The 14,722-nt window shown below is 37.0% G+C and overlaps 1 protein-coding gene across 4 annotated transcripts in view; it reads left to right on the top strand.

Annotated features, from left to right (window-relative positions):
* The window catches only part of Emcn (endomucin), a 102,921-nt gene that overhangs the window by 36,346 nt on the left and 51,853 nt on the right, over positions 1-14,722 (top strand). For 3 of the 4 annotated variants that reach the window (XM_023703883.1, XM_023703884.1, XM_023703885.1), the window contains exon 3: positions 1,764-1,829. The exons of the other annotated variant lie outside the window; for it this stretch is intronic. In XM_023703883.1, the coding sequence (XP_023559651.1) occupies positions 1,764-1,829 (66 nt within the window). The remainder of the gene's footprint in view (positions 1-1,763; positions 1,830-14,722) is intronic. 4 annotated transcript variants of the gene reach the window in all.

The raw sequence follows: 14,722 nt of genomic DNA, 5'->3' as shown, positions 1-14,722 counted from the left end.
TTTTTTGTGGAACCAAGGATTCAACTCAGATCCTTGCATTTGCTAGTTAAGCGCTTATCCTACTGAACCATCTCCCTGACTCCATGGGTCCTAATCTTCAAGTCATGTGTTGGGCAGAGGCCAGCAGGGGACAGTGAGAAGGTGATGTTAAGAGTCTCATCCTTCTGCTGTTGGTGCCAAGAGCTCCAAGGAAGTGTTGTCTGGGAAGAGAGGCACTCTCTCTGGCCAGAGGGGACATTTCATTCATATGCCTAGGTCCTCACACAAAAGGTTGACATCCATGAGGAGGCACAACAGAATGTCCCACCTGGACATGAGTGCTAAGATTTCCTTGGTTGGCATTTAAAATGTGAGCATGTAGGACCCAGGAGAGGTCAAGAAGTTCGAGCTTTCAGTGCTCCCCAAGTTAATTTCTCTTCAATAGCCATTGAGGAAAAAAAAAGAAAAAATTTTTAAAAAGCCATTGAGACATCTCTTCCCAATGCTAAGACAATCTAAGCTTCACATGCAACTGGCATGGGGCAGGCAGCAGAAGAAACTGCCCTCCCCATGTGGACCCTTGATGTCCTTTGATTTCCTCCACCGGATCACCTGTGAAGCGCCCCTCTGGAGTGGGATTTTAAAGCATTAGGCTAACTTCCTGGAGACAGATAGTTAATGCCTAATGTGGTCTGCATAAATATAAGAACCTGGATTTTTCAATGTCATGGTAAACAGAGGATTGAAGCCTCATCATAAACAAGTTCCAAGTTCTGGGTGTGTGGTTATACACACCTATAGATCCAGCTATTTGGAAGGTGGAAGCAGGAGGATTGGAATTTAAGGCTAGCATGGGCAATTTATTTAAAAATAAAAAGGAATAAGAATGTATCTCAGGTGTATAGCACCCTGGATTATTCCCTAATTCCCCAGTGCTGCAAAAAGTTGTTATTCTGAGGTATAAGAAATAAGAGAATGTTTTTACAGAATATGAATCAAACTGCTGGGTTGTGCTTATCAATAATGTACACGTAAGATAGATTTTAATGGGCAAAAAGATCTTTTTCTTTGTTGATCTTCATGTCCTCAGTGTCCTTTTATGTAAAATGATATTTACTAAATGTCAGGAATTATTCTTGATATTATTTGGATTAAAAAGATACTAAAAGCCACACACTGCCCTCAAGAATCTAGAAGATGCCAGCACAGAAGAGGAATTTGAAAAATGTCTTATGAATAAATGAAAAAAAGTGAGCAAGTTTTTTTATGACTTATGCTTATTTTGAATTTTCACTACCAAATTAACAAAATAGCACACAATTCATATCATCAAATGATATTCCCCAATCCTGTCAAACTACATTTTCTTCCACAGGGAAAAATAAAATGCTTTCAGGTGGTTGGAGCTTAGAGTTTTGCAATACTTTTCTGCATGTTCAATGAAACCCAGGTAGTAGTCAAGAGAAGGTTACAATGAGGATCTATCATCCAAAAATCCTTGTGTGTGTGCACTGTGCACATACATGAGTGTGTGTGTGTGTGTGTGTGTGTGTGCGCGCGCGCACACACAAAGATGTTTAAAATAAGGCCACCCACCCAAGCACTCAACATTCCTCTTAGGACAAAAAGGAGCTGGAAAATGGAAACATTGAAGAGTCAAAAGCTAAGCCAGCCCCTCTGTAGTAGGATCCTGTCCCCCTTCCAAGTCTGACTGACTTTTATTTGTTGCTTGACAAGTGAGATGAGTCCATGACTAATAACGATGGCGTATCTTCCCCAACTAGGAACAGCCAGCACAGGCACCCCGGGGCTGCCTCCAGCTGCTTCAGCAGCACCAGGTGCAAGTACAGGTGAGTAGATTCCTTCTGCCACCCTTGAAACATATGTTATATGTGTACTTAGCTCACACTCCATAGTCTCACCCTTTTCACATGGACAATTGAGTAAATTTGTAAATTCTCAACAATTTGCCATTTTCCAATCCATAAGCATGGAATGTCTTTCTATTTATCTGAATCTCTAATTTCTCTCCATGACATTTATAGTTTTCAGTGTAGATATTTTGATTTCTGTAATTAAATCTATTCCTTATGTTTTATTCAATTTTTGCCTTTGTAAATAAAATCACTTATTCTTCGTTTCAATTTTGGACTGTTCAGAGCAGCTAATAGAAATATATCATTTTACTGAACTCACTGGTTCCATTGTGTGTGTGTGTGTGTGTGTGTGTGCGTGCGTGAGTGTGTGTGTGTGTGTGTGTGTTTTCCTAAGATCTCCTATACACAGTATGACATCATCTGCAAAAAGGTAGTTTCCCTTCTTCCTTTCAACCAATATCCTTTCATGTTATTGTCTGAAGTTCCTGGTATTATGCTAGAAAGAAGGAGAGTGAGGGACATACTATTTTTCACATATTAAAATATCTGAAAAATAATTTAAAAGAATGATTATAAAAGACATAAGAATAGAAAGAAGCAATCAAATCAAAGTAGGGAAGCAATAAAGGCTATAAAATGAGGCCTGCCTAGCAAGTGCCAGGTCCTGAGTCTGCTTCCTAGTTTTAAAAAATGGCAGATTAAGAAAAGAAAATACAGAAATCTTAGAAATAAAGAGCTCAGGAAGTCAATTAAAAGTTAAAATTAAAATGCTATTCCTAAAATAGTATGATTTTATTTCTAGCCTGGGATTATTCTCAAGTTTCTGTAGGCACTGACCTTGGTAAGTGGGGTTATAAAGTGGACAGGTCTCTTACCTAGTTTGTCAGGGTCAGAAGATGTCACTTTGCAGGCCATCATAAAAGGCCTCCAGTGCCTACTTCACCCACTGTGTAAATGACATAGGAAATTAAAAGGAACCACACAACTCACACAAATAAAACTCTCTCTCCTTTTAACCTCCTACTAGAAGTCCAATCCTATTCACCTGCCCTCTTTCACAACTCTTTTCCAATCCCTTCAGGAACTGAGGGACTCCACCTAGCCTGGCTCCGTGGTATGGGCTCCTCCTCCCCAGGAGAGAATTACCAGAGGAGGCCAAATCTTGAGTTCTTCTTGCATGGCTCAGCTATTTGGCCCACATTCCTTCATACTTTTTATCTCCTCTTAGACTTAAGATTGAAAATTGTTTCAATCCAAGATGTTTCCTTTCACTTCAAGGACAGAGACCAAAAGAACCTGAGCTAACCTTCAAGAAGCTCCTGCTCTAGTGTTTGCCAGTGCTTGGGAACATCTTCCTAGGGCCATCTGTAAACTTGTAGACACCTTCTTTTGCTGTAAGAGCCTCTTTAACCCCAGAGGCCATAAACACACTGCTAGTCCAATGAAGATGCCCTTATATGTGATCTGGCACTTTTCTCTTGCAGATTTTAGAATTCTTTGTCTTGTACTTTTGACAGTTTGATTGTAATATGCCATGATGAACAGACTTTGACTTTATATTCTGTAAGCCTTCTGTACATGGATATTCCTATCTTTTACATAATTAGCAAAGGTGTCTGACATTATTTCATTACAGAGACTTTCTAGGCCCTTAATATTTTTCTCCTTTGTTTTCCTATAATCAAAAATATGATTATGATTATTGGCTTATTTAATGGTGTCCCAATGTTTTCTTTATTCCTTCTCATTTTTCTTCTTTGCTTTCCTCTTTTTTATTTTATCTGACATGTCTTCAAAGTTAGTGTTTCTACTTTTTAATTTATAGTATTTGGGGGGCTCTCAAACTTTTAAGTGACTTACTGAGCTCTTTATTTCTAAGATTTCTGTGGTTTTTTTTTTTTCTTAATCTGCCATTTTTTAAAAACCTAGGAAGCAGACTCAGGACCTTGTACTTTCTAGGCAGTCCTCATTTTACAGCCTTTATTGTTTCCCTACTTTGATTGAAAAAATATCTGTTTTTCAGATATTTTAATCATATTGGTTTCCTTGGGGTTATTGTAGACAGTTACTGTATTTTTGGAGTCATCCTGTTATATTGTTTTTCATATTCTTCAAGCATCCACACTGATATGTGCAGGTCTGGTGGGTCCCTATCTCCACCTTTTCTCTGGGGTGCCACCTTGGTCAGTGCATTTCTCATGAAGATATGCCTGGGCAGGTCAGTTCATAATGCAGTGTTGACTTAGTTTCTGGCCAGGATCATAGCACAGGCTCTTAGCTTCTTTGGCTGTGATGCATGACTTTGGTTAGAAGCCATACCATGGTGTAGTTAGAAACACCCAGTGTCTCTGCAAACCATGGAAGTATGGGCACTCTAGAAGTTCAAGCCAGTATAGTGCAGATGGCAGTGGTGTGAGGTGCTCACTGCGGGCCTCTTTTATGAAGGGCATGGTGACCCTGTCCAGCAGTGGAGGTGCCCTCAATCACCATTCATGCTAGTTATTCTGCTAGCCAATTGCTAGTACTGGGAATCATGAGCTGTGCAAAGCACTTGTCCTCCAGCAGGCCAGATGCTGGGTGCAGAAGGTGGTGGTGGATCCAGAGCACTCTATGTTTCACTAGGGATTCTTCAGACCAGAGTAGAGCTCTTCGACGTTCTTCCTTAACTGAATAAATCTCACCCAGAGATGTCTAAAAAGATGCACTTGTTCAAGTATTTCCCAGCCTAAGTTGGTACCCAGGGAAAAGTTAAAATTTTCACTCACATGGTTACATGTTTTTTCACTGAGTGTTAGGTTTCTGACCCTGGGCTGGTCTTTCCTGCTTCCACACTAGCATGAACATCAACTTCTCCTATTTTTATACAATAAGACCTATCAGTTCTTCAAGTATTTCCCTCCCCATTTGTATTTGATACCTTCTAAATTTGTGTCCATTTCCACCCCCTTCTCTCAAATGCAGGAATAACACTGTGATTGACATTTGCATTTCTTAAGAGAAGGCCCACATTGCTTAACTATGAGATCAACATCATTTTTCCAGGTCTGAAATATTTCTGAGTTCTAGCAGGCTCTTTTCTCCTTTTATTAATGTGTCCTTGTGTGTGTGATGATCACATTCTTGTGGCAAGTTAGTCCATGCACGTGTCACGACTTCACTCTTTTACTCCCCTGTGTCTCCCTTCCCTGTCCCCTGTTTCTATCTCTGGGTCTCCTTCCCATTTGCAAAAGTTCTATATATTTTCTATTATATATCTATATTTTGCTCTTCATTTATATTTACATTATTTCTTATGTATACAAAACCACATGATATTAAAGCTTATAAAAAAGAGCTTATGTGTCTGATATTCATTCAACATTATGGGCTCAAGGTAGTGTATTCATTTTCCTCCAGATAGCACAAAGTATATACTTCCTTGTGCAGCAGTAGTGGCCCATTGTGTGTCAATACCACACTTTCTTATTCACTTGTCTTTTCATGACATATAGCCTGATGTCAAGATTTAGATATGAATTTTTAAATAATTTTATTGAGAAACAAATAACTATGAAAGAGCTTCAAAACCAAACAGTAGGATAGTTTCAATAATAAATACATCACACATTGTTATCTCAGTGGTTATTCATTGAACAAGATGCAGACATGAAATCCTGTCCACAAACACAATTAGAACAAATCTTTTTATTCATTGAATTAAGAGAATGTATTTATCATAACTATTTTGATTATACGGACACAAAATGGTCATTCATTTGCATCGCCTTTTTTTGTTTAGTTTTGTCAGAGAAGGGTATTCCATCGTTATTTAAAAATTGTAGGTATGAGAATTCAGCAAAATATTCCAATATAGCCCAGTAGTCCATAATAGTAGTGAGTCATCCACAGGACTAGCAATATCAGAAGTTGTTGACCTGAGTCCTTTACAGCTCAGCATACCAACATGGTTTCACCTCTTATAACTCATATTTGTATCTTTTTGCTGGATGGTTAAGACAAAGAAAAAGCAAGACCTATATAAAAAGAAATGTAACTTTTGTATCTCATAAGGTCAGTCAAGTCCCCTCAGGATTTATCTTGAAACCCTGTGCCACACTTTGAAGATCCTTTGTGAGTGTGATCCATGTGGATGAATCACAGCCATTGATTGACCAATTTTCTCTCTGTGAAAGCCTGAGAGAATGTTTTCTCTCCATGTGACTCCCCTTAGACACACTCTACATCATCAATTACATGGTTCTGTGGCCGCATAATCTCCCTGATCAGAAAATTTGAGACACAACTGAGTTACATGATATTACAGTATAGATTCTCCTATGTTCTTAGTCTTCACTGACCTTGAAAGACTAGGGAAAAAAATGTTGGTTGACCTTGCAGTCCTTCTTTTTATCTAATGTTTGGTTTGCAAACTTAGGTTGCTAACCCTCCAGAAGAGAAGATTATTATTACCCTACAACATATGCAGTTGGGTTTAACCTAACCATCTGTCTGAATATCAAACATCTTAGGCATAAAATGGAACAGGTATTTTCCATCAAGTATTGATATGGTAACCTTTAAGTCCCTACAGAATATGAAGAAAAAAATAAAAAGTAAAAGATTTTTTTAAATACGAATAAACAATTATATATTTTCACACAGAAATTTAAAAATCTAACCATATACAGCATTGTAGCAGGACAGTCCTGTGACTTTTTTCTTGTCTCTATTATTCATTAATTACCCAATTTTTAAATAAACATTGGGGGCCGGGGAGATGGCTCAGGGGGCCGGGGAGATGGCTCAGTAGAATAAGCGCTTCCTTGGCAAGCGCAAGGGTCTGAGTTCAAGCCCCAGTCCCGCAAAAAAATAAATAAAATAAATAAATAAATAAATAAATAAATAAACATTTATCTCAGAGACACTAGGGCAATAACTAGTATGTCATGACAAGCAGTATGTATTTAGAAGACCAGAATGACAGGCATTGCAAGCATGACCCTACTATTAAATATTGCTATCTTCGATGCAGTTTCTTAGTTCACAGGTATCAGCATATATAGTTAGTCAGGGTGAGAATCCTACCAATTAACTGCTAGTTTCAAATACATGGTGATGTTTCTCAGCATCATTGGCTTACCCATCTTGTGACTATAAATGTATGGCTTTGCTCCTGTCATGTTTCCTACATTTTCTCCTTGCCCTCTCTTCATTGTCTAATTCTCAAGTTCTCACTTTCCTTTTAATTGTGTTACAACTTTCTATTTGTATTTCTTCTTTGAGTTCTTACACTAGGGAGACTATCCAATATTCACACATGCGGGTCTGGTTTATTTCACTTGTGAGTATATCTTCAAGTGGCATCCACTTAAATATAAAGGTTTAGAGTTTATCATTCTTTATAGCTGAGTAATATTCCATTACATAAAAATACCATATCTTTTTCATCCATTCCTCAGGTGATGGGCATCTAGGTTGTTTCCAAGATTTGGCTATCACAAATTGTGCTGCTATAAACATAGGTACATATATATAGCACTATGATATGAAGTTTTCAGTTCCTCCAGGAAAATTCCCAGTATGGGGATAACTAACTTCAATGGGATTTCCATTCCTAGTTTCTTATGGAGTCTCCACACTGATTTCCATAATGGTTGCACCAGTCTATATTCCCACCAGCAGTGGAGAAGGGTTCCTTTTTCCACACAGCCCCTCCAACATTTGTTGTTGATTGATTGCTTTATGATGGCCATTCTTTGTGGGGTGAAATGGTGTCTCAGTATTGTTTTAATTTGTATTTCATGGATGGCTAGTGATATGTAGCACATTTTCATATATTTATTCACTTCTATAATTTTATCCTCTGAGAAGTATGTGTTCATCTTGTATGCCCATTTCTGGTTTGCGTCTTTACGTTTTGGGACCCTAATGTTTTCTCGTTCTTCATAAATTCTAGAAAGGACTCCTTTGTCTGAGTGCTTATTAATTAAGATATTTTTCCAAATTTATAGGTTGTCTTTTCACATTGTTGCAAATTTCTTTCAATGTGAAAAAACTTCTCAGTGAGAGGAGATCCCAGATGTTAATTCTTTCAACTATTACCTGTGTGATTTGATTTTTGTTCATGAACTCTTTGTCTACACTTATGTCTTCAAGAGTTCCTCCTACTTTCTCTTTCAGGAGATTTACTGTTCCTATTTTAATGTTTGGATCTTTAATCCATTTTGACTTTAGCTTAGTGCATGGTGATACACCTGGATCAAGTTTTAGTTTTAGGCATGTAGAGAGCCAGTTTTTTCCACACCATTTGTTAAAGAGGCTATCTTTCTTCCAGTAAGCATGTTTGGTCCCTTTATCAAGATAAGGAAGCTGATTGTGTTCATAGAGGCTTCTGCATCTTCTAATCTATTCCATTGATCCTCAGATCTATTTTGTTACCAGTACTATGCTAATTTTATCACAGTAACTTTGTAATATAATTTCAAGTTCGGAATTGTGATGCCTCCTGACTTGTCTTTGTTGCCCTGGATTTCCTTTGCTATTCTAGGTCTTTTCTGGTTTCTAATAAATTTTAGGAAAAATTTCTCTAGGTCTGTGAGGGATGTTGGTGGTATTTTGATAGGGATTGCATTAAATCTGTGCAGCAACTTTGGGAGTATGGCCATCTTCACAACGTTGGTTCTTCCTATCCAGGAGGATGGAATATCTTTCCATTGTCTGAAATCCTCTACAATCTCTTTTTTCAGAGAACTATAATTTTCTTTGAAAAGACCTTTGAGTTCTTTAGATGAATTCCAAGCTATTGTAAAAGATGTGTTTCTCTAATTTCTCTCTCAGTGTGTTTGTTATCTGTGTAGAGGAATGCTATTGACTTTTGAGTACTGACTTTGTATCTTGTTATGCTAATGAATTTGTGTGTCAAGTCTCATAACTTCTTCGTGAGTCTGTTGGGTTTTCCATGTAAAGTATCATGTAATCAGCAAATAATGATAATTTAACTTCTTCTTTACCTATTCTCATTCCTTTTATTTCTCTCTTTTTTCTACTGGCTCTGGATAATGATTCTAGAACTATATTGAATGGGATGGTGATAGACGACATCCTTGTCTTGTACCAGATCTGAGAATAAAAGATTTCAGTTTTTACCCATTTAAAATTATATTAGCCATTGGGTTGTCAAAAATGGCTTTTGTCAGATTGAAGTAGAGGCCATCTTTTCCAATTTTCTGTAGGACTTTGAACATGAATGAGTGTTGGACTTTGTCAAAAGCCTTTTCTGCATCAATTGAGATGATCATATGGTTTTTAGATTTGGCTGTATTGCTATAGTGCATTACATTTATAGATTTGTGTATATTGAACCATCCTTGCATCACTGGGATGAATCCTACCTGGTCATGTTGTATAATCTTCTTGATGATTTGCTGTATTCTGTTTGCTTGGATTATATTGAGGATTTTGAATCAATGTTCATGACAGAGATTGTCTTGTAGTTAGTTCTCTTTTAGTTCTGTCTTTCCCTAGTTTTTGGTATCAATATAATACTTGCCTCCAGGAATGATTTTGGGAGGATTGCATCCTTTTCAATTTCATCGAAGACTTTGAGGAGTATAGGGATTATATCTTCTGCAAATTTCTTGTAGAATTCAGCTGTGAATCCATCAGGACCTGGACTTTTCTTTGTCCATAGGTTTTTTATTATGCTTTGTATTTCATGGCTGTTATAGGGTTACTGAAAGTAGTTATGTCTTCCTGATTCAGTTTTGGTAATTTGTACCTTTCTAGGAATCTATCCATTTCTTCTGTGTCTTCTATTTTGTGAGAGTAAAGATTCTCAAAGTAGCTATTGATAATCTTCTGAATTTCCACTGTAGAAATTACCTCCTTTTCATTCCTTATTTCTTGTATTTGAATTTTTTATTTCCTCTTTTGGACGAGGGTAGCTAAGGGCTTATCAATTTTACTGAATCTTTCAAAGAACCAGCTTTTTGATTCGTTAAGTCTTTGAACTATTTTCTTCATCTCAATTGAATTAATTTCTGCTCTAATATTTATGATTTCTTCCTGTCCTTGGGCTCTGGGTTTGGTTTGTTCTTCCTTTTCTAGATGTTGGAAGTGTAACATTAGGATGTTTATTTGTTCCTGTTCTGTTTTCCTAATGTGTGAGTTCACAGCTATAAATGTCTCTCTGAGAACTGCTTTTATCGCTTTCCATGAATTCCGATAAGTTGTGCTGGAATTTTCAATGAATTGTAGGTATTGTTAAATTTTTTGTTTAATTTCATCTGTGACCCATTGATTTCTGAGTTGAGTGTTGTTTAATTTCCATATATTTAGGGTTCTTTTCTGGTTTCTTGTCTCATTTATTTCCAGTTCCATTGACTGTGGTCAGATAATATGCATGAGATAATTTCTGTTTTCTTGCATATACTTAAGCATGACCTATGGACCAGTATGTGGTCTATTTTAGAAAATGCTCCATATACAGCTGAAAAAATGTGTATTCAGCTGTGTTTGGGTGGAACACTCTGTGTATATCCACTAAGTCCATTTGTTTCAAGCTCTGGTTCAATTCTGTTACTTCGTTGCTAATTTTTGTCCCCTTGACCTGTCTTTTTGAGATAAGGGGGTGTTAAGATTGTGGTATTGGAGATTAGATTTTTCATGTCCATCAAGATTTGTCTTATATATTTGGATGCTCCCATGCTTGGTGCACATACATTTATGAATGTTACCTCTTCCTCTTGTATTTTTCCCCTAACCAGTATATAGTGGCCTTCTTTATTTCATTGTTCATTCTTGGTTTAAAGTTGAGACTGTCTGAGAACAGTGCTACATACCTCTGCTTTTTTCTGTGGTGCTGGGGCTTGCCATATTGTTTTCCATCCTTTGACTTGGAGCCTATGAATTTCTTTATGGGTTAGGTGTGTTTCTTGTATACAGCATATAGTTGGAATTTGTTTCCTAATCCACTATGCCAGTCTATTTCTTTTAATTGGTGAATTAGGTCCATTTACATTGATGGTTGTAATTGAGATGTATTTATTTCTGATCAACATGCAATTTACCTGTTGTTGTTTACTCCTTTTTCTCCTGTATTTAATTGTTTGCCCCATTTAGTGGGTTCCTTCTGTTCTCATTCATGGAGTTTTGCTCATTTTGATCCCTCTCTAGAACATCTTTTTGTAGTCTGTGTAGGCTTGGCTTTGTCATCATGAAATTCTTTAGTTGGTCTTTGTCGTGGAATTATTTCACTTCTCCATCAAACTTGAAAGAGAGTTTTACAGGGTATAGTAATCTCAGTTGGAGTTTTTTTTCATAGAGGACTTGAAGTACTCTGCTCCGTGCTCTTCTTGCCTTCATGGTTTGTGAAGAGAAGTTTGCCATTATTCTAATGGGTTTTTTTTAATGTGACCTATTTCTTTTCTCTAGCAGTTTTCAGTGTGTTATTCTTGTGCTGGATTTCTGGAACCTTGACTATTATATGTCTTGGTGTATTTTTAATTGGGTTGATGTTACTTGGAGGTCTGTATGCTTCAGTTACCTGAATGTCAGAATGTTTCCTCATATTTGGGAAGTTTTCTGCTATTACTTCTTCCCATATTCTTTTTATAGCACTTGTATTGACTCTTTCTTTCTCATTGATGCCTATTAGTCTCATGTTGTTCATCTTTGCATCATCTTGCAGGTGATGAATTATTTTTTCCTACATCCTAGTTGTTTTTAAGAGATCATTTATTTCCTTTTCACTAGCTGCAATAGTGCCTTTAAGATCTGAAACTCTATCTTTACTTTTACTCAAATGGTTTTACAAGCTTGCGATTGAAATTTTAAGTTCCTCTACATCTCTTTGACTCTGCTACATTTGATCTGTTTCTTTCCTGTATTGCTCATTCAAAGAATCTGTCACTTTTCTAATGTCATCTATTTTTTAATCAGTGTCTTCTTGAGAAGCTGTTATTCATTTTTTTTTACTTCAGACACTATTTCTGATCTGATTTCCTCCATATGTTTCTTTATTTGATTCTTTACTTCAGATACTCTTAGTTCAGAGATTTCTTTTTTATTTCTCAGATTAATTCTGATCTGAGTTCCTCTATACCTTTCTGCTGTAGTTTCTTTTCTTCAGATGCTCCTAATTCAGACATTTCAACTGTGCTATTGTCCTCTGCACTTGTTCTAGGTGTGCTCAGGGCCTAAGATTGCATTTTGATCCTTCCCTTTGTCATAATGTATAGCACTATCCTGTGACCTTTGGTGTAGAGGTTTGGTGCATTTTTAACCTTAGCACTTAAAATTTTGATGACGATCTACTGAATTTGAGTTCATCCAGTTGTGCCTGTCTTGTGTCTGGCTACTGTGCTCAGCTCCTTCCTGTTGTATCCCTTGGAGGTGATCCTGTTGTGCCCCTCTGGCAAGATGTTCTGCTTCTGGATTGGCTGAGTGCTTTTGGCCCCTAATCTCTCTGCAGGGACTTCAGCTTCAGAGTTTCACCCTAGGCTTGTATGCCAGGCCTGGACTATGCCAGGCCTGGACTTAGTCCAGAGGGGTCCAGCTGGTACAGGGGAGCACAGAAGCTTTCACAAACTCTCACCTTGATATAAATTATGCTGATGTATGTGTGGGTATGCACAGATCACTGTTTTTTTTTCCTTTTCTTTATTAATTTTATTGAGAAAGAAGTAGCAATAAGACAATTTCAAAACAAGTTATAAGGATAGTTACAATAATTAATACATTGCATATTATTGTTTTTGTAGTACTTATTCATAGTACAAGATGCAAACATGATATCCTTTCCAAACACTATTAATTCAAAACTTTTTTCTCATTGAACTAAGAGAAAGTAGCTGTGTATCTATGTAACTGTTTTGTATGTAAAGGTTTTTTTCTCACTACAAAATGGTCCTTCATTTATATCCCCTTTTTTGTTTAGGTTTGTCAATGATGGGTATTCCACTGTCATTCATATATTGTAAGTGTCTGAATTCAGCAAAGAAATCCAATATAGTCCAGTAGTCTATAATAGTTGTAGGTTATCCATATAACTGGCAACATCAGAAGTTGTTGACTTGAGCCTTTCACAATTCAGCATATTAATATGGCTTTACATTTTATTCCTCATTTTTATACTTTTCTGCTTGATGGTTAAGACCAAGATAAAGCAAGACCTATATAAGAAACAGTGTAACTTTTGTATCTGACAAGGTCAGTCAGGTCCCCTCAGGAACAGATCACTATAACATGGTGTCTTTAACTCAGAAAGATAGCTAGAAGAGGCATAGAGGTGTCAAATGAAATTTCTAATTTTAGCTTTTTGAGGAATCTCCATACTGATTTCCATACAGATATTACTAGTTTATGATCCCACCAACAATGTAAAAGTGTTTCTTTCTCCCCAAAGCTTCACCAGTGTTTGCCACTTTTATTTCTAGATGACACTGTTCTTTCTTAAGTAAGACACAGTCTATGTGTTGGTTTCACTTGCATTTCTCTAAAGATGGCCAGAGATGGGTCAATCCTCCATCTGCAGACAACCAGTTTTCCTAGCACCACTTCCTGTGGTGAGTGTTTTGGGGTCCTTTGTCAGAAACCAGGTAGTTGAACATGGCTGGAGTTGCATCTACTTCTCCCATTCTTTTCTATTGATCTAAAAGTCTGTTTAATTGCCAGTACCAATATAACTTGTAATATAACTTGAAGTCTGGGGTTGTGAGGCCTCCTCCTTTGCTCTTGTTTCCCTGGATTACTTTTGCTCTTCTCCATCTCTTCTGGTTCCACATAAGTTGTAGGATTGCTTTCTCTTATTCTTCTAAGTATGCTATCTATATTTTGACTGGGATTGCATTAAATCTGAATATTATTTTTGTAATATGGCTTTTTTGACTTTATTGGTTCTCCCTGTCCAAGAACACGATCTAGCTGTTCATTTTATGATGTCCTCTTTTGCAGTATTATAGTTATCACTATAAAGGTCAATGGGTTAATTCCTAAGTATGTAATTTTTCATGATGGCATTATGAATAGCACTGTTTTTCTCCTTTCTTGGTAAGTTTATTATTGACATACCAGAATTTTGTGTGTTGACTTTGTATCTTGCTACACTACTGAATTTATTAATCCTAGGAGTCTATTGGTGGAACTTTTGTGTCTTCTGTGTAAAGGGTCATGTGACCTGCAAATAATAATAATTTGACCGCTTTATTCCCTATACATATCCCTTTTATTTCTTCCTCTTACATTTGATTTACTTTAATTTTGTTTTTATGTCAATTCCTCAAGGGTTTTATCTGAGTACATAATTATCTACCATTCATGAAGTACTGCAAACTAACAATTTCTTCAGCATGTGTCTCAGTGGTTCTGAGAATTTGCATTATACAGTAGGCATTGTTGCTGTGGGATGGAAGTTGACTGGTCTTCAAGCAGGCACCTACAATCCATGCCCCATTCTGCTCTGCAACAGGATTCAACTTAAAGCCTTCCCTCCATCTCCAGCTAGTGTTATGTCGAGTTGGAACCAAGCATGTTCTGACTGAGATGTCCGTCTGTTCTTATCACTTTAGTGTCCGTATGCTGGGCCCCAAAAGACTGAAGAGCATCCACTGTTTTTCCTGATATTTTGCAAATTTAAATTGTTTCAAGCTATTTTTTCTCAATGATATATGTTTTTAATTCATCCTGTTTTTCTCACTGTTAATTTTCCTTCAAAAATCAACTCAGTATAATTAAAAGTATATTGCATTTCCTTTCTGGATCTCTTCATCCCTGGCCATTCCCTTACTTGAAAAGGCTCTCCTAAGCAAGAGGAGAACTGCAGTACCCCCTTTCACCACTACCTCTCCCTTCCCATCCCCTTCCCAGAAGAGCTGATATCATATATATAT

Source organism: Octodon degus, unplaced genomic scaffold (assembly GCF_000260255.1).
Source record: "Octodon degus isolate 3935 unplaced genomic scaffold, OctDeg1.0 scaffold00183, whole genome shotgun sequence".
Classification (NCBI taxonomy): domain Eukaryota; kingdom Metazoa; phylum Chordata; class Mammalia; order Rodentia; family Octodontidae; genus Octodon; species Octodon degus.
The sequence above is the reverse complement of the archived record's forward strand: the minus strand, read 5'-3'. Positions and strand labels throughout refer to the sequence as shown.